Source organism: Aplidium turbinatum, chromosome 16, assembly GCF_918807975.1.
Source record: "Aplidium turbinatum chromosome 16, kaAplTurb1.1, whole genome shotgun sequence".
Taxonomy (NCBI): Eukaryota; Metazoa; Chordata; class Ascidiacea; order Aplousobranchia; family Polyclinidae; genus Aplidium; species Aplidium turbinatum.
In genome coordinates, this window is record NC_137487.1 from 19,202,896 (window position 1) to 19,223,999 (window position 21,104).

General features: G+C 37.9%; 2 protein-coding genes across 2 annotated transcripts; both read right to left on the minus strand.

Moving 5' to 3' along the window:
• Positions 1-8,192: 8,192 nt before the first annotated feature.
• LOC145785445 (replication protein A 32 kDa subunit-like) lies at positions 8,193-15,539 on the minus strand. The gene is made up of 8 exons (XM_082597101.1): positions 14,520-15,539; positions 14,120-14,205; positions 13,442-13,641; positions 12,872-12,974; positions 12,576-12,701; positions 11,944-12,042; positions 10,210-10,304; positions 8,193-9,302 (listed from the first exon to the last, which is right to left on the minus strand). Exons 1-8 carry the CDS (start codon positions 14,545-14,547, stop codon positions 9,224-9,226), a joined length of 816 nt encoding a protein of 271 aa, XP_082453227.1. The 5' UTR covers positions 14,548-15,539; the 3' UTR covers positions 8,193-9,223.
• A 150-nt stretch (positions 15,540-15,689) lies between these two features.
• On the minus strand, positions 15,690-18,709 carry LOC145785419 (putative ATP-dependent RNA helicase DDX10). Its single transcript, XM_082597074.1, has one exon. The coding sequence runs from the start codon at positions 18,677-18,679 to the stop codon at positions 16,388-16,390; it is 2,292 nt and encodes a 763-aa protein (XP_082453200.1). The 5' UTR covers positions 18,680-18,709; the 3' UTR covers positions 15,690-16,387.
• Between the last annotated feature and the right edge of the window lie 2,395 nt (positions 18,710-21,104).

Consider the following 21,104-nt stretch of genomic DNA (forward strand, 5'->3'; position numbering starts at 1 on the left):
TCTCTGAAGAAGCAGATGTAGCAGGTACACAAAAATATTTTGAAACTAACTGATATAAACAAGAAAATTGGTTTTTGTTTGCTTTCCACCAAACAAGGGCGTTTTCAACAGATGTAGTGGATGCTTTCAACAACGTGAGATAGGTATCTATTTCTGAAGGTGGGGAAACCAAATTTGCTGATTCATCTTCACTACTGCATGTAGCATCTTCAATCCCACAGCTCAACAAGTCGCCCATGTCACTGTACTGGCATACCGGTAGTAAAAGCTAAGACAAAGCCAACTACTAGAGATGTACCGATACCAATATTTTGGCCGATACCGATCCCGATATCACTTTTTTAGGCCGATACCGATACTGATACCGATATTTTGGCCGATACTTTGGTGTTACAAAAAGAAGCAATTTTGGTACTTGCAAGGAATTATATCAAATGCTAAGTTTTACCTTATTTGCATAAAACTATTAAAAAAAGCTTTCAATTGGCATAATTTATTAAAGATTCAAGAATCCAATCTCAACCGCATTGTTGTGTCATAATAGTAGGTTTTAGTAATGAAAGGCCACCGTAATTGAGGATTGGGGTGTATGGGAAGAAACATTACATCATAATTGGGGTTTCTGAAAAATTAATAAAGTGTTTGCGCAAACTCTCCAAATCATCATCATTATAATCCATCGTCGGTTTGTTCCCCACTAGTGGGGGTGGCCGATTGTTTCCGCGCAGCAATTGTTTTAATCAATGTGCTATCATAATTGATAATAAGATGTAAAATGTAAACCAAGTGATTTGTGTAGTCGTACAAAAACTATTCGACAAGTAATGTGCAACCTAAGTCCTAAGGGCGCTTGTCGTTTGGTTGAAAAGCTTTTGCCAGGCCAAGACAACCCAGGTAGCAAAAATGCACAATTCTGCATCGCTCCCACCCCGCCAAACACACAAAAAACCCGTGCAACTCGGCTCCACCAGTCGGCGATTCAACTTCCGCAACAAACTCACCAAGCCCAAACAATGTCACGGCAGAATAAGTAGGCTCAAAATGAAAGCAATGGGACCACGAATCCTCACTAAACCAATCAAAATGGTCCCGTTGCGCCCAAGATGACAACCTCATTGCGAAGAAAGGAGGGTCTTCCCGGCCACCAGCACAAGGCTGAGCACTCACCAGCACAGTGAGCTGCCGCGACCGCCAACCACAACGGTGCAGCTTCCACACTAGCCATTTCAATTCTTGTCGATGTCAATTCTTGCTACAAAATGGCTGCCGAGAAACATAATAGTTGATTGAATGGTCTAAATGGCTAGCGTGGAAGCTACACCGTTATGGCCAGCAAATCGCAACAGACCGTCGCAACAGACCGTCGCACCAGTGAGCGCCCAGCCCTATGCCGACAGCCGGGAAGGACACTCCCCCCCACAATGAGGCCTCCAACCCAGGCGAAACAAGACCACTTATTGATTAGTTCAGTGAGGATTCGCAGTCCCACCGCCCCCACCCTGAGCCCACCCACTCCGCCACGACATTGTTCAAGCCTGGTGAGTCCACCACAACGAAAGGCGGAAACCAAATCACAAACTGACAGAACCAGCCCACCAAAAACAACCAAGCCAAATGATAAATATTGGAGAAATTGAGTCTCCTTCACAACTTAAGAATCGAACAGCGCAAAACTGCTGAAACAAAACGTTTTGTTTGAGTGAAAGAATCACTGTAGGCAACCAATGTTAAAAGGTGCGTGCAAGAAGTCATGGGAGTGTGACTCATCAAAAATTTGAACAGGTTGTTGTTTTTCTACTTCAATGTAACGTTAGCTACTACTTTAAAAAATCTATATCTTTGCTTCTGCAGAAAATCCGCAGCAAACGCCTTTTATTTTACATGTTTAGTATCGGCCACAGTATCGGCCAAATTTTGCCGATACCGATACTCAAAAAATGGCCGATATCACCGATACCGATATATCGGTACATCTCTACCAACTGGCAACTACCCATACATACTTCTGCGGGGGAGGGTCGCTAATCCTCACACCCTGTGGTCGACGTTGCCCCACATAGGAGAGTGGGAGCTTCCGATGTTGGGTTGCTCAGCGAAGGCAAGTCGACCCTTGTGTTCTACCAGAAACAACCTAGGTTCGTGGTACCGAAACAGCAAAATCCCGAAAGCGGATTAAGCTGTTTCGTGCCACATAACACCCCACCACCACCAGTGTCTGATGAGGGCTGCTGGGTTTGCCCGAGACACGCAAAGGTAGAGTGCCTTGTTTGGTTCTAAGCCAGAGGTGACGAACCTGCGGCCCGACAAAGAGTTTTGTGAGGCCCGCAAAACGATTTGACAATCGCTCATGCATTAAAGACATCTCAAAGCTGTTTTATGCATTCACTGGTACACCTTTCCTTTGCTATTTTCTTGCCCAAAACACTAACTTTCAAGGTTTAAAGTTAGAAAATAGGAAAGCTACAAGGCAAAGTTGTTAAAACACTATTCATCAACTTCACCTTGTATTTTTGGTCGATTCCAATCTATGACGTCATAGAATTTTGACAAGCGCTAAGTTGTGTTGCCCGATAACTCATGTGTAATTGAGAAAGTGGCCCGCGACCACAAAAAAGTTCGTCAACCCTGCTCTAAGCGGTAGGGGTCCCCAGTGCGGGAGAGGGTCGCTAGTCCTCACAACGTTGCCTTACATGCGAGAGTGGGAGCTCACGATGTTGGATTGCTTAAGGAAGGCAAGTCGAGCCTTGTATTCTACCAGAAACAACTTAGGTTTGTGGTATCGAAATAGAGAAAAATCCAGAAAGTGGATTAAGGACTACAAAGTGAGGACTACAAAGCACTGTGATAAGAAAGATCTCTTGTGAACAATGAAACTCGTGCGTTTTTCCCACGCCGCATCGCACTAAATCGATAAACAATTCTACTTTCGCTGCAGCGAATTCGTTACGACCAAACGAACTAGTACGAAGTCGATCGGTAAAGCGGTTTCAATTATCCGATTTCATTTGCGTTTTGAAACCGGTTTGGCTCTACAACCGGTTATTCTATATTTGGTATTCTATTTTGCCTATCCCTAGTCCTGGGCAAAGATCAAAACCCTAACCTTATTCCTAACCCTTACCTTAACCCTTCCTGACTTTAATCTTAACTCTGGTAACACCGGATTGTAACCATGGCAACAAGTGGGTAAAAATAGCTACTTCGACAATTTGTAACCGAAAAGAAACACTTGAACAGTTTTGTACCGTACTGAAAAAGTGACAGTGAGAACATCTTGCTCAGCAACTCTAACAATATTTCAATACACATAACTGTCACTGCTTGCTTAAGTTAAGTGTCATAAATTGACAATTTGTCAGAAACATGCATGGAATACCTTCTGTGTAATTACTGTAACCTACCCTGATCAATCAACTGCTGATTAAAACATACACACCCAAATATTCACATTAAAGCACCCAGACAAACACTGAAATTAAAACATTGAAATAAACTGAAATATTCACTCACACTGCAATATTTGCATTAAACATAAACACTGAAATATTCACAATAAAACACACATACAGCCCTCCAAATCCTTAACAGACATTTCCACCACATTCAACTATGCAGGGATTGCAGGCCTTGCCGGTGGACATGTTCGCTAGTCTCTGTCATGATTACACCTAGACTTCCAACAGGATTACAAAGCAGTGACTGCACATCTGATCTAACTATTGTTAATTGTAGAGTAAGAATGTACAGTTATACATTTTGGAAGTTGTCTCAGGGTATCTCTCTGGCAGATGGTGCTGACCTGCTCATTAGCACTGCTTGTTTACCAGTAGTAGCCTTGAAGTGTTTACAATAGACAATGAAAATCTGCAAATGATTTAATTTGACTTGGTGTTGCATTTTTAACAAGCCAAAGGAGGCAGTTCAGTTGGACCTCCACAAAAACTGCAAATTCAAGGCCTGCACACACTGAAATATAACATAAAATCTACTCTCTGAAACAAGCCTATTCACATAAAGCCTATATTTTTTAGAGGAGCTTTTCTAGCCTTTCTACCAGAAAAATTTCTGATGTGTTAAAGTCAATTGTTTTGGCTAGTTTTGATTCGATGGTTAGCCTGGCCAAATCAACAAGACCTTAGCGTTAAACTATAAACATTTTGTCAGGCCCCCCTGAACTAAAAAAATTGAAAATTCTGTAGTTTTTTAAAAAGGAATGCCCATGATGGGCTAATCGAAATACAAAACTAATATAAAAAACAATATTTTATACAAAATCGACTTCAGCACGCAAATTTAAACATTTTGACGGACCCCCTTGAACTAAAAAAATTGAAAATTATGTATTTTTAAAAAAGGGCATAGGCTACTCCAGAGGGGGCCCAATCGAAACACGGAACTACTGTAATATAAAAACAATATTTTATGAAAAATCAACCTTTGCACAATTTGAACCAATGCAAATTTAAACATTTTGTCGGGCCCCCCTAAACTGAAATAATTAAAAATTCTGTAGTTTTAAATAAGGGCACACCCATGAGGGGGCTCAATCGAAACACGGAACAAATATAAAAACAATATTTTATGCAAAGTTGTTGAAATTTTTAGCGCGTGAATTTAGACATGTTGTCGGGCCCCCCTGAGCTCACCGGGCCCCGGTGCAATGCACCGGTTGTCCCCCCCTCTTGTGGGCCCTGGCCACGAGTATGCGGCGTATAGGCTACGTACATCTCTGTTCGCCAACCTGCTTAGTGCTTTTGAAACAGATACGCTCGAATATACTTCGCGAACAATTAGGGGCATTTTACACTGAACACGGAGACCCAAGGGCTTCCAAGTTTCGTGACATATTCTGGATTGCAAAATTGGCATACTTGGCGTCGATTTTTGATCGTTTAAACCAAGTGAAGATCAGTCTTCAAGGGAGAGGGGGTGATATATTTCGGTCAACTAGCAAGATCAATGCGCTGAGGATGAAAATTGCACTCTGGAAAGAGAATGCTTTGTCGAGGAACTTCAATGACTTTCCTGTTATTAAGTCAATACATGAAAGAGTCTAGCTGGGAGTTTGAGGACGTTTCTATTGAAGATAACTTGTCTGCCCTTATTGTTGGTCACCTGAAATTACCTGCTGACAATTTGACTACGTATTTTCCTGAAGATAACGACCAATGTTGTCTGGAAGCAAACTCGTAGATTATCCAACCATTTAATGAAGAACCAACTGAGGATGAGGAATTATTGGAACTACGGGCTGATTTAAATCAAAAATACTCATTCCGAGAAGTGGATTGCACAGAATGTTAGGTTTCCCTTCTTGAATTTCCCGAATACAAAAATCTCGAGCAAAAAGCCATTGATGTCTTGGTGCAGATGCCTACCACTTATTTGTGTGAAGAAGGATTTTCCAGTCTTGTTGAGATCAAGTCAAACAAACAAAACTCGATACTTGACATTGATTCTTTAATGAGGGGAAGAATAGAGTAAGAGCTAAGGGAACGTCCAAATATTACGTAACGCTTTTTTTCCGAATTTTTGACCCCCCCCCTCCCCCATGTAACGCCAACGTAACGCTTTTTTCAATCCCCCCCTCCCCCATGTAACGCTTTTTCACTACGAATTCAGCACAAAAAACTACCATTCCGTACTCGAAAGCGTTACGTAACGTTTTGCTTGAACCTCCTCCCCCCCGATGTGACGCTAACGTAACGCTTTGCATAAACCCCCCCCCCCCCCCTACAAATACTTAGGAATAACATTTGATGAGTCGTTATCATGGAAACAGCACATCAATATAATCTCAACAAAACTTTCTCAAAGCTGTGGTGCTCTATATCGATTAAGAAAGTACGTAAATTCCCAGACATTAAGAGCAGTTTACTATGCTCTAGTTCACTCCCATCTAATGTATGGTATTATCTGTTGGGGTCGTGCGTCTAAAACGGAACTGTATCCTTTAAATCTAGTACACAATCGCATCATTCGCTGTTTAAACTTCACCAAGATTAAGGACAGAATTCCCACCAAATCTCTTTTCAATAAAAGCAACTTGCTACAAATCGAAGACATGTTTTTAATAGAAGTATGCAAGTTTGTTTATAAAAGCAATAAAGGACATCTACCAGCAATTTTTTTTGAGTACTTTCGTCCTAGTAAGGAAACTCATAACTATAATACCAGGGGTGCTAAGAAAGATATGCTTTTTAAACCAAGAATGCGTACAAAGCTTGGTCAACGCTCAATTAAATTTCTTGGAACAAACACTTGGAACAAATTACCGGAACAGCTAAGAAAACTGCAAACAATTAGTATGTTTTCTAAAAAATTAAAACTGCACTTAATGTCTGAGTATAAGTAACTGATAGCCTAGCCCTATAGTACAATCAAACTGCTTCTACTTATTCTCACCGTATCTCGCTAATTACTGTATATTTGCTTTTGTCTTACCAGTATGCTGTGTTGTATGTATATTGTATATGCCATTTTGTATTTTTGCATCATTTCTAGTAGTTCTGTTTTTTTTTGTTTTTGTATATTGCACTGCTAAATTTCGTATGTGTATTGTTTTTTTTATGTTGTATATAATATATATCTATCAATCAAATCAATCAACATATCAATCAATCAATATTTGCGTTCAACTTCGACACCGTTCCATTTTAAATAAGCCATGACACCACTCGGGTGTGGCAGACTCGATGACCAGTTCGGTCCTTCTGTCACTCCCATCGTCATCAGCAAACAACCTAGCTCACATTGTAATCTTGTATTGTTTTTTCGCATGTGCTGATGATGCAAAAAATAAAAGAACTTCTTCTTCTTCTCCCCCTCGAAGGCGTTACGTAATATTTGAACGTTCCCTAACACCACGTTATGTCCAACTTGCCGAAACAATGTAACAACAAGCTTGCCATTATTAAATCAACTTTAATTTTGACGTTTTTTGCACGCGTAGTTTCTTGTGCCCAGTTCAAGACTACTATAATCACTTTAACAAACAATTAATTAATTAAGTTATTAGTTTTTTTTTTACTTCTTGTGCACAATGAAACATTGCTATTTGTGAGGTACCGGTATACTAGTAAGTATAGTAGTAAGTTGCTATACTGTAAAAATGCTGCCTTGCAATTTCGCAATGCGAGGTTTTAAGCACTTTAGAACCTGTATGGAATTACAGTAGCTACCGTAGTTGATACTTGATAGAGATTTTGTTGGTGCTGAATAGGTGCTGTTGGATAGGCCTACAGGGACGTGCAGTCAGGGGAGGCAGTGCCTCACCTGCCAACATCTGGCAAAGCAAAAGTTATATCAAAGCTGTGGTTATCACAGAATAAATATTATTTGTTAAAAAGTAGTAAATATTGCACGTTTTTAGGTGCTTTTATTTGTGTGAATTGCTGTAGTCGTGCCCCCTTTCCCTCAAATTTTACGTTTCTACACCCAAACTGTGCTTTAATTTTTTCTGTATGTGGCGATATTCATATCGAGCGTTCACGTGGTCAAAATCGTTGAAATACGCGAGGAGAGGCAACGCCTAGCTGTGCCTCACTTCAGATCAGAAAACTTCCATACATTGCATTATGCGTGCCTTTTTCTTTCGCAAAGTCGCCCAGAAATCATCATGAACGATTTAGCTGCGATTTGAGGCTTGCCTCAAATGTGACGTCACAGCTTTAAAACCTTTTTCGTCAAGCTGGAATGCCCGCATAGTACGTGGTACGTGACTTCTTGCAGTGTAAAGGATTGTTTCTTATAAAATTTAACTAAAAAATGGAGGAAGATTTAGTATCAAATTTGAGAGATTTTTAAAAAATAAACTTTCAATCCAAAGTTGAAGTCTGAAGTTGAAGTAAAGGAAGACCGGTTCTAAAGTTATAAGGTTTGCATCAGACGACTGAACAAAATAATAATCATGCTTTTATTTCTTTCAAAGAGATTGCTGCTCAAAAAAGAAGTGGCTGTGTGGCTATGCTTTAAAAATTGCCTTTTCTGCTTTCCCTGTCTCTTGTTTTCAATATCTAGTGATAATGTTAGGACTAAAGAAGGGTCTATACAACAAAGTCACAAATGTTTTAGTCTGAAAGGATAGGCGCATGGATTTTATTTTTAATAAATGTGAAAGCATGCTGCTAATTTTTTTGATTAGTATGATACCATTTTTGTTGTTAAAAAATTGTATTGTAAAAGTGACTTGAAAAAATTAGTGCCTCACCATCTAGGAGCCTCACCGCACGTCACTGTAGGCCTACGATTTCAGCTTAATTTAGTACCCAAACGACGATACCAGCCAGCACAAATAAACTACCGTACTCGTAAGCGTTACGTAACGTTTTGCATAACCCCCCTCCCCCTCGATAGCGTTACGTAATATTTGAACGGTCCCTTTTACTGTTAAGTAATATATTGCATCGTTGTGAGGGTTACACAACAGCTATTGTACTTCGGTTGCTCTTCCTATGAATGCTTTCAATCTATTCTTTGTGAAACAAAGAATACAACTTCACAATTGCAGGTACAAACAACCTGTTTTAGCCTGACGCTGCCAGTTCGCTGTGGTAGTAGCAGTTTGTACTAGCTTTCGCAACACAGTTCCTTAGTCCGCTACCACCACAGCAAACCCGCAGCATCAGGCTAATACAGGCCGTTTGTATCTACATTTAACCATCAAGCTGCTAAAACGCGAAACTCAAATCTTTCACAAATAATACAACACAGAGCATGGAGTGCATACTTGCAGTGTGGTGGTTTGTTTATGTGTTTTGACAAGAAGTAAACACCATGGCAAGTGCACCAAGAGACTTGTGGAACACGGGAGGTTCATTTTAAGTACATAGCCGAGGAATCACGTCCAATGTTAATCCAACACAATAAAAAATATTTGACTTGAGTAGGAACCGAACTAACGTCCTTTGGTTTACGAAACTTTCGCTTCAAACAACTGGGTCATTTAGAAAAGGCCGAGTGATCAGTTCAGTTTAAACGCGTGATAGGTCTCGAGATGAACAGCACGTTTACAGAGCCCCAAACTTGGTCTCAGTTTTTCTTCAAGAAGCAGAAGACGCAATTCTGGTCAGCGAATGACTTCTTCATTCAGAAAAAAGTGACAGAGTAGACACAAAAATGAAAAGTTATGACAGCGAACATACTGGCGACTAGGCGAGTAAACTTGAGGCAGTGCGAAACACAGGTGACGAGTTGAAAGTAGTCGAATCCAGTTCAAACTGGTTCAGCTCGTAGAACGAAAGTGTTCTTCATCAATAGTGGAATAAATATGACCTTCGTTGCTCAAAAAGTCCAAAGCGTTTCTGAAAAACAAATGGAATAAGTTTACTAGAAATGTTATACAACGATTCCAGTAGAATGTCAGGTTGTTATTATGAAAGTCTTTGGCACTAACTAGTCTAGACTCTAGAGTAAGGTTACCAGCTCAGCTCATTTCCTTCAGCAATTACCCCCAACCAACCCAGATTTATTATAATCCGGGTAGAGGTGAGCTGTATAATTCTAACAGAACACTTTTACCGTAAAATTATTTTTGCTAACCTTATTTTTTTTATTGCTAAACATTTTAAGCTGCCAATTTTTTTATACTGTATTTAAACAAAATAAACCACAAATACTGCATCACGATTTGAACAGACGATTGACAAAGCAATTCGGCTGATGGAGATGAATGGAATAAAACCACCCTTTTTAGATCAGTTGGACAAGCGGACTACATTGTTTACGGAGAAACCCCAAGATCAAGCAACGCTGGTTCAGTCCTCAGGGTGTGCGCTTTGACGAAACAAAGTCTTTCGAAAACTGCTTTCACTCAGCGGCACCTAACGGATGAAATATTTCAGACAACAACACTTAACAAGCCGAAACTTCATTCGTTAACCTCGGTGACTGGGTGTCAGTGGTTCAAAAAAACTCTACAATTATGCGAAACTGCCAGAATTGAAGTTCCAAAGAGGCTTTCTCAGTCCGACGATAAACATTTTCTCATTCAATGGGTTTGAAAATCAAACGCGTGATAACCAATAGACTAACAACCAATAGGCTATCGGGATATCCAGTAAGGTGCCAAGTAATATGAACAATAACGCGGTGGTTAACAACCATAGCACGGCCCAGTATGGCGATAACCAACGACACGATACTTAACTACATTACTAATGTTACAGAAAATTACCTTTTAATGTTATATAGAACCACACACCACAGTACCTGATTTGTCCGTTATTGAGATTTTTCAAAGTCGTTCGAATCTCCGTTAAGCTCATTCCAGCCTGGTCGTTGCTCGACTCAATCAATTTCCAAACCTGGGAATGCGAACAGAAACAATGTAAATTAAAAAATGGTTTACCCTCCTGGGCCCAGGGAAGGTCTGTTTTGCTCAGAATAACTTTTCTCTGTTTATACTACGACTTCCAACATCTCCCCAACCCAATGTCATAAATACCGCTCTTCACCAATTGAAGCGTTTAGAACGAAAAGTGACTAAGTCACATTTTCACTCGAATTGAGTTAAATACAAAAAACGTATTGCTTTCATTGTCCTTTGTCACCAGACACAAAAATATTTTGGTATAAAGGTTGCTAAGCCATCATTTTCGAATACAGGTTTTGAGCGGAAAGGTAATTTTTTCTTCTAAAAGTCGCTAAGTCCGTTCTGACCAATAGCGTCAAGTCATTTAACCACGTGACATGATTTTTATTTTGCTTTTTGATCGGGTTTCATTTTAGAGGATATAAAGTCATTAGCTGGTTACCGGTTATTTAGACTGGGACACTGCCTCTAGTTTAGGTAGGGTAGGTGATGGATGAGGATCATTGGTAGTGTTAAAAACGGTAGGCCTAGTGTTTTTATCAGCTTTTAATTGTAGATATTTTGCAAATAAGTGATCAAATACCGATAGTATTTATAGGCCTACTGCTTTCGAATCAAATTCAGCAGTCCACAGGTCCAGTTTGCAAGAAGTTTAGCAGTGCAGACTTGAATATTCAATTATTCATGGGACATGATTAGGCTATTCGATGGAGTGTTGGTGCCAGCAGATAACGAAATGAAGTACACTTAACCTAAGATTAAGTAGCCTATTAGATTGGACTATTATTTTTATAACTTATTTTGTAAAGGTCCTAGCCTATCTACCAGTCTTCTTTACTTCTATACTACACTACTAATGAAGGGAAGAAGGTTTTGAGAGTGTACTCAATTATTATTATGTAGTCTAGTAGGCCTAACCCAAATATTATTCTACTGTACATTGCCAATGAAGGTGGGGAAGTCTCTGTACTTTACCTGTTTTTTACCCCATTAATTACCAGTAACAGTTATTATGTGCTACCAGCCTAATTTTTTCAAGATATTTCCAACCCAAAATAATTCTTTGCAGATTATTCCAATGTCATATTCGTACGAGGTTTGAAGAAATATATTTAAATAGCTTACTTTACAGTAGTATCTGGAGTAAGAGATGGCAAATTCTGTTAGGCCTATAGAACACTTAAAAGTGCTTAAGTCCATCATTTGTGTCTAAAAGTGCCTAAGTCCAGCAATTTTGAAGAAAAGTGCATAAGTCCAAAAAAGAATATTATCAATATTTTTTGACAAGTTCAACTAAAAATTCAATTAATAGTGCAATCAGAACTAGGTTGGGGTTGTAGACACTGACATATGGTAAAAACAAAAAAATCTTTTAAATCTTGATTTTACAATGCAATTGAAAACTGTACATGTCAATATCTCCTTAGTAGTATTTTGTGACTTAGTCACTTTTCGTTCTAAACGCTTCAATTTAAACAGATTCTTTTTTTTCCAATTACAAATATCACAATCCTGTCTGTCATCGATTCATTGTAGAGCAAGATTGTCTCTTTACCAAAGTTTTACTGATGCAATGATGCATAAAAAACAAACTTAAAATTAGGCAACCAGACTTGTTGTGTAATCTCCACCTGCGCTTGCGTGTTATCCATTCCCATGTTGAAAGCATTAGACTCTCCTCCTGGATTGGACTGGACGTTGAAACCACTTCCTCCTCCAACGAAATTTGTCTACAGGGTAATCACAATCGAGAAGAGTCGTCAAATGTTTTGCAAGTTACGTCCAGTTTTCACTGGATATGGAATTACATTTATTATAATTATTTATCTTCGGAATGCTAAGAATAATGTGCATGGAAACGGAAATAGACAAAATATGCCAACTTTCACAATTTTTGTTTCTTTTGAAAATCTCAGAATAGGCTGTATTTGTATATATGGTGACCAGGGACGTACGGTGACCATTTGTTTGGGTGTTTTGTTTTTCAAACATGCTTGATTTGCACAGTGGCTCTTTTTTTCGTATCACATCAGTTTATTTAGATATGATGTGAACAGCCATTGACTGCAAACCAAACGTGTATTTAAATGGTCAGACACCGTACACTGATGGTAACCTGTGAAGTAACATCAACACTAGCAGGTCTATAACATTGAGAAAATGCTTGTAGTCGGGGTTGTATATATTCTCTGACCTAAGGACTTTGTCCAATAAACTTTTTGGTTACTTCACATTATAATCTACTGTAGTGATATCAACTCACTGTGTTCCTTCCTAGCTTCTTGGCTTCGTTAACAAGCTTAAACTTGATGCATTCCAACATGTGCACTGTTATTTCATTCAGGTCATCCACACATCTCACATGGAGCGCATTGAGGTTAATAGTTTTCTGAAATAAGAAAATAAATGTGAGAAGTACAACCACCATGTTGTATTCATATACGCATAAAGTTATCGGATTACTCGGTTCAACATAGTTCTTCGGAAAACTTGATTCAAAACGACAAAAGTAAACATGAGCAGTGAGCACTAATCTAGTAAGCTAAAAAAAGTAATCACCTGAAAACTCCTCACTTGAGCAAACACACGAATAGGCATCCCTTCCTCAAACGTTGTCTGGCCCTGGCCTTCCATTGGGTCATCTTCATTATCAAATGAGTTCCTGCAAAAAGACATTCTGTGTCATTGATAATATTCTTGAAAATATTTCTTTCTGACGCAGGTCTGCAGCTGATTGTGAAAAAATGGAAACTTTTCTTTCTATGATACCGGAACTTGCTTGCAACCGATCTGTGTGCACAGACAAAGAGAATGGTTTGTGCCAATTATACTGATTACAAATGCTACTTTATACTTACCCATAACCCTGATCTTAGAGCGATAGTTAACTTTTTGGTACCACAGCAAACAAATAAATAAAAGACGAAAAGCAAGTGTTGGTTGATAACACATACTTTCACAACACCTTTTTAGCAGAAGACTTTAAACGATTCTTTAACAGTTGAGTAAACTATAAGAAATCTACACCGAAGCACAAATGATGCAATATTTCTACCAAGCCATAACCGTATAGCAATCACAAAATGTCAACTTAATTTAATTTGAGGATATGGAACTAGTAACCGTTACCAATGTTTGACCATAACAACTCCTGTGGTGTCATCAACTTTATAAGTGGTACAAGTTTGACTCTTCTCAACACCAACAATTGTGCCAACTATAGTCACTTGGCTGATCTCTGCATCACCAAGTTTGAACATGGAACCGTCGTAGCTCATTTGTTTGATGTGGGCTGCAGTAACTGGAGTAATATTTTGAAAGCGGAATTTCTGAAAATAGTTTTCTATAGTTGGATGGAGAACTGTCACAAAACCAATACGAACCACAAGCATGAACCACTGAAAAATGCACTTTTACAACAAAAAGGCTGTAGTCAACACCATCCTTTTCATATCTAAAAACTGAGCTAATACATCAGTGGTCAGCAAATTGGGATAAATAAACCAAAGTGGATAATTTACCCAGATATCACTTGTGATATCTCAACTCAGCATTGCATGTTTCAAGTGTGCAACGTAATCAATACGTCTGCGGCATTTTAATAACCTTCAACCTATAGAACTTTATAATGTACCCAACAACTATATTATATATATTACAATTGCAAAAACAATTAAAAATCATTGTTTAAAAAAAAACTGTTATCACATAAAAACACCGAAACATCAAAATAATTATGAAAATGATTTTTGTCACAGAGTTACTTGTATATACAGTACAAGGTTACTTCACAAAGTTAAAAAGAACCTTTGGTTTATCGACACCACTAGAGGGTGACCCAAAACCTCCACCTCCAACTTGAAATCCACCATCTCCAAATCTTCCTCCAAAATCTGCGGCATAAAATGGAATCTGATGAGGAGTTATACGACCAGAAAGCGTACGGTATGCAAATAATCCTGGTATGCAAATAATCACGCTGAAGTAACTTGATGCAAAGATCGTAATTCTGTAATCACTAAAATTTTACTGATTCATTCTATTTCTGAGTTCCAAAATTGATGTGGCTAACAAAGTTTATATGTGAGCAAACTGATAAACAGATGAAACACATATCTAAACTTGATATATTGAAAGTGCATACTTTTTAATATTAAAAGCACAAAAGCAATCACCAGTTGAAGAAGTTATTTAATGTTTTTTTTACCTTGATTACCTCCGGGATTGTGAAACATTCTGTGATTTTACACCAAAGTGCAGGAACAGCTGCTCAATAATTTCTACCTAAGCAAGATGTAACTTGGCGCCAATAAAAATTCAAGTTCTTTAAAACGATAAAGGCAATAAATTTAATCTGAACATGTAATGCTTGAGCAACCACATACCGATTATGCTTTAATTCAAGTTTATGTGAGATCACACAACTTGGAAACAAAAACCATGCCATGGCTGGCATCATAAACAAAAGACATGAAAAGGTTTCTAAAAGTATTGATCAGATAAATGAAATGCAACTGCAGACAAATTCTTCCATGAAGACAAATTGAAGCATTTGAATTGAGCATTGTACAAAAAGGACTGACAGTCAGACATTCTTTAACATCATTAGCTAAAACAATTATCATCTTACAAACAACAGCAGCATATTGACAATCATGGAAATTTAATTTGTTGCGGTTATAGCCAGTGGATAAGATGTAAAACTCAAATCCATGATCCAAAAACTTCTACCACAATATACATAAACCAAGATTTTGTAATTCAACAATTTAAAAATTGAATAAACGACTTTCAAATTAACCTGGTTATCTTAAGTTTAAATCACCGAAACCAATTACAAAAGATGAATACTTTGTTATGATGCATGTGAAAAAAAATGTAAAAGTAAAGACTCAATTATTCCATAATTATCATTAAAATATGCAACCAAAGCAAACTTATTGCAATTATTAAAACTATCATTTTTGACAGTAGCATTGTTAAGGCTTTATATCATCAATATCTTAGATTGAGCACAATATTTCATGTGAACAGCTTGGGATTATTACACTTGAAGAATGAAGAGATTACAGTTGGCCTACAAAAGTAAACACAAGAGAGTACATTGTAAAATATTTACGATGTACTTTGAAATCTATTGACTTCCCAATACACCAAATTTAACCTTAGGGAACGTTCAAATATTACGTAACGCTTTTTTTCCGAATTTTTGACCCCCCCCCCCTCCCCCATGTAACGCTTTTTCACTACAAATTTAGCACAAAAACTACCATTCCGTACTCGAAAGCGTTACGTAACGTTTTGCTTGAACCCCCTCCCCCCCGATGTGATGCTAACGTAACGCTTTGCATAAACCCCCCCTCCCTCTCGAAGGCGTTACGTAATATTTGAATGTTCCCTTATGGACAGGTCATGGCAACCTTTATATACACAGGCTATTACAACGTGCGGCTTAAAATTTTACTGAAGGACGATCTGTTAGTAGCCTAAATCGCTAGCATAAGTTTAAGTATTAGTTAATAAATATTGTCTTTGAGTATATTTTGTGCAATTTTGAGTTACTTTTTGTTACCATTCAAATATATAACCGACTAGATTTTTGCACTTGTGTTGGAATTCAAAAAGCATCTGGCAAAATGGTAATTGCGAGAAATTTGTCATTTTAATGCAAAATTAGGAGTTTTGCAGTGATTTGAGATTCAGGGATCACATTTTAGCAATTTGGATTCTCAAAACTACAAATTTGTAAAGAAATATAAAATAAAATTAGCTTAGATTCCAACATCAAAATTATATCGGTCTTCAGTTCAGATGTTGTCAAGGTCTGTTCGCTATGGGACATATATTCCCTGTGTATAACTCACTGACGACAAACAGTTCATTATTGTAACAATAATATTGTATACCGTATTCCACAGCATATATTACGATCAAAATTCTTTTGTTATTTCCCTTTTAGCAATTCAAAATAAACATTAGCACTGGCATTTAATTGTTTACGTGACAAACTTCTTTGTTACAATTACTATGAAAGCATGAAATCAATAAAATTCAAATCATATATAATTGGATTGTTTATTTGTTTAAAAGTTGCAGCACTAAATCTTCCTGTTCTCGCAAAGTCATCGAAGAAGATTCTATTTCTCTTTCATGTTCTTTTAATTCCTGTTCATCTGCATCACCTAGAGATGGGCTTGGTTTTCTATGTTTACTAGCAGGTTGAATAAAGTCAGAATCATCGCCAACAGAAAATGAATGGTCTTCATCAGACGCAAGACTTTCACCATCATCATCTTCATACAAACTAGCATGTGATCGCTTCATTTGAGCTTGCCTTCTTTCGTCTTTAGCTTTCAAACGTGTCTCGCGATGTCTAGCGGCAATCTTCATTCGTTCATTTTTTCGATCTTCGACATCTCTGCTCTTCATCAGAAGCTGAGCTTGGTTTATATCAAGTCCATCAGTATCATCTTCCTCATCTTTCTTGGCACTGGAAGCTGCGATAGCTTCTGCATATGATGGAGGCCAGCTTGATTCAACCGTGCCTTCTTCACCAAATAATATTTTTGTGTTTACTTTTAAACCTTTCTTTTGCAAACGCTTTGCCTCTTTTGCTTTAGATCTTTTCTTTGTGTTTCTGGCTCCTTTGCTCTTATCAACTGGTTCGTCAATTTCAATGTTAGCATCTTCATGTATGTTTTTGTCATCTTTTCTCACAGTAAATAAATCAGTTTCATCATCACTGTCGTTGAAACCCGGCTTCATATCTTGTACATGATGGGTGTCACTAACACCGGGTCTTTCTGGCTTTACTTCTTCAATCACAGACTTTTCTGCTTCTAAAAAACGCCTTTCCATTTTTTGTAAAAAGCGTATTCTAGGTGGAAAAGCTAAGCCTAGTGAGGAGGCAAACTCCTGCTTGGGAAGCTCTCTCACTTTGAAAATTGATTTGTTCTTCATTAAATGAGTGGATTTGAAATATGCAACAAAACAACGCTTTGCCTTTTCTTTCAACTCTTGATCCTGTGCACAAAATGACTGCAGTCTGGTGTCTATTTTACTCAGTTTTGTTAAGTTAATCTTTGACTTTTCTATTGGAACTTTTTTTATTCTTAATTGCTCTAAAAATGCATCTTTCTCAGATGGCAAAAGCAATATCATCGCATTACCACTGCCATTAAATCTAGCAGTTCTTCCAACGCGATGTATGTAAGTTTCAGCATCCTCAGGGCAATCAACTTGGACAACCCAATCAACAGCAGGAAAGTCCAAACCTCTTGAAGCCAGATCAGTTGCAATTAAAAGAGCATATTTTTTACGACAAAATTCATGGTAAACTGCTAAACGTCTCACTTGGTTTAAATTTCCATGCAAATGCATAATTGGCAACCCTGGTCGAAGAAGACAAAAAGCAGCATATAAAAACTGAACTTGTTTGCAGCTGCTAACAAAGACAAGTGTTTTTGTTTTGAGATGGTTTTTGATGAAAGAGTAAAGCAGATTCAGTTTATCAGAAAGAGGACATTCTACATACCGCTGAACTAAACCATTTGGAGTACTATGACGTGATTCAGCATGAACTGAAATGTACACAGGATCAGTAAGACTGAGCCTAGCTAAATCTTTCACAGACTTAGTTTGAGTAGCAGAAAAAAGAAGAGTTTGTCTTTCAGAAGGTAGATTTTCGATAACAGCATTAATTGTTGCTGAAAAACCTAAATCTAAGATCCTGTCTGCTTCATCGAGCACTAACATCTTCAAATTGCCCAGTTGAAAGTACGAGGTTGTGTCGAGATGTTGAAGCAAACGTCCCGGAGTGCAGACAACAATGTTAGTTCGACAGACTCTCTCTGCTTCTTCTTTCACATTTTTTCCACCAATAACCAAGCCAGCAGAGAAGTCATGTTTAGAACCAACTTTGCAAATCACCTCAAATATTTGCAACGCTAATTCTCTAGTAGGAGAGATAACTAACACCCCAGGCCCATCCATCGAATTCCATCTGTGCCGATGCAAGCATTCTAAAATTGGGATAACAAATGCCAGTGTCTTTCCTGATCCAGTTTTAGCTGCTCCTAAAACATCTTTTTCTTTTAAGGCAGGCAAAATTGATGCTTTTTGAATAGCTGTTGGATTGATAAACCCACAAGTTTTCAAGCCGTTCTTGGTCTTTGTCGACAAGGGAAAATCATCAAAGCTTTCTGCTTTGCTGTGATCAAAATTATCATATGACTTTGTAAGTGAATCAACTTGTCGTGCATCTTCCATCCATGACTTAGTTACCACTTCTTTGGGTTTTTTCTTATGAAACCTTTTTTTTCTCTTCCAATTTAAAAAATCATCTTTACCAGAAGAATCTCTCATCATTTTTATTGTAGTTAGGTATTAGCAAACAATAAATACATAACACTGAATACAAAAAAGTTTTAAACATAAACCATTATTCTACTGTACTGAATACGGTACATTGCATAGGCCTACCGTAGTTGGCTGGTTACACACTTGTTGAAATATTCAAAACCATAAGTAATATAATTTAGCAGCCTACAGAACTTTGGAGCTGGTTTACAAGTCCCCCCCGGCAACTCATGACAAAGAGGAATTGACCAAAACATGTGGATTGAAGTGTGTGAAATGCAAAGCAAAGGTAAAGTAGTTTCACCCTATAATATGTTTGGTTGAGTCCTGTCTTTGTCAGTTCAGTTTATTGTTTTGCTGACGATAAACAAACAAAACGTACATACAAATTGAGTGTCTATCAGCACAACAGGATGGCAACGAAAGACCTGTAAGATCATCTACATCAGCTGCCATTGTCATGAGTTACCAAGAGGGGGGAACTTGTATACCAGCTTCAAAACTTTTATGAACTACCGTACCTACCCTGGCCCTGGGCAATAAAATGAGTAGCAAACTAGTCGAACATTATCCGGGTTTTAAGGTTTGGGCTTATTCACTCTGTAGCATATTTTATCCTACTTTTAACTCCACCTGGTCTATGATTCTAGACAAGTGGTTTTCAACCTATGGGTCATAATGTTTGACAGAACAAAAGCAGTAGAATCTTGAAATACGGTATGTCAATGTGATCAAATAAAAAGGACAATCATGAAAAAACTTAACCTGATGTCTATGATTATTTAAGATGCAACTCCTACTTTGCTACCTGTCTCATTTGGTCTCCATTATCCTCATCATTGGACTGTGATGAAATTGGTTTAGATTTACAAGATTTGAAGACACGACTTCAAAAACAAACATAAAATAGAGTGGTAGATTGTCGGAATAGTTTATGAAACATAGGGGGCACCACAGTAGTAGATAACTCAGGGGGCAACACTAACTCTTTTTCGTGGTCAAAAGCAAAAAGATTGAAATCCACTGCTCTAGGTTATTCCTACATAGCACTGTATATCGGTTGCCTGGATCACGACACAAGCGTGTTAGACTCCAGTCAGATAATAAAGTGTTTACGCTTGTAAAAAATTATCTACGGGCACAACGGTGTTCTTTTTTCCAGTATTCTACATAAGACTAAAATGTTATTAGCCTAAGCGTTATCTAGATTCAGTGTTATTTTCAGTTTCAGTCTGTTTGGAATTTCGATTCCGCTCCGCACGGCCGCACTTTGGAAGAGATCTCGTGGGGCGTGCTTCCATTTTTTTTATTTGTACCAGTCATCAGACAAAACCAAGAACAGACCAATTACGATTTACGAAGCATCTATTGTATTCACTTTTGTGATAAATTAACGTAAGGATAAGGATTGTAGCCCAATAGAGTAGCAAAGAAAGTTGATTGAGGACTGCAAAAGTATCTTTGGTAACGCAATCGTGACTTGTAGGCTACAGGAAGAAAGATCTATTGGGTGAACTACTTTTGGACCCGGGTTGAGATGATTGTAGGGGCCAGGAAATTCCATCTCCAAAGCTACTTTAACGCTGAATGGAGAGTTGTAGCCTTGAAATGCGTTGGATACTTGCTTTAGCGCCAACTTTAAGAGTTATTTTCGGAGTAGTTTATAGCTGAAAGCAGGGCTGTTGAGAGGATAATTTGGGCCCGGTAGCTTAATTTCAACTACCAATGAGGTCTTCGAAGAAGTTTTAAAATAATGGCAAAATATCCAAAGAGTAGCTTATGATGTAGTTTCTTCAAGTTCTTGGGACCTTAAAATCATTTCGGGTCAAAAAAGATCCCTTACCTACACTCTCCTGTCAACGTAACTGGCCAAAATTTTTGTAGTTTATAACGCTACCGTACCATTGTCTGTAAACTTGTAACAGTAGATAGCCTATTTATTGAGATTTTGTGCATTTGCAGTTTGTGTATTATTTTGTTATTTTTTGATGTTATTTCGTTGTTGTTGTTCGTTATTTGTGCATTTGCAGTTTGTGTATTATTTTGTTGTTTTTGTTTTGGATATGGACAGCTTTGTCTGATGCAAATAAATTATTATTATAATATCAGGTAACCTACCTTTATGGTCAAATCAAGGATAGCTATCTGGGTCAAAGGAAAACTTCAATGATAGCCTACGAATGTTAAGCTTTTTCAATTCAGGGTTTGACTCCTAACAATCCATCAATTTTTTGTTACGGTAGGCAACTATTCGACATAGGTCGTAGGCAAAAGGCCCAAAGTTTGCAAAAATTATTTGCGACTTTTACAGGTAGCCTACACGAGTTAAAAAGATGTAGAACTGTTGATTAGGCCTAAGGTAGAAGAGGATGAATTCTAAAGCTCACACATGTATGTGAATGAGCTGAAATTCCTCAAATACGTTAAAAATACA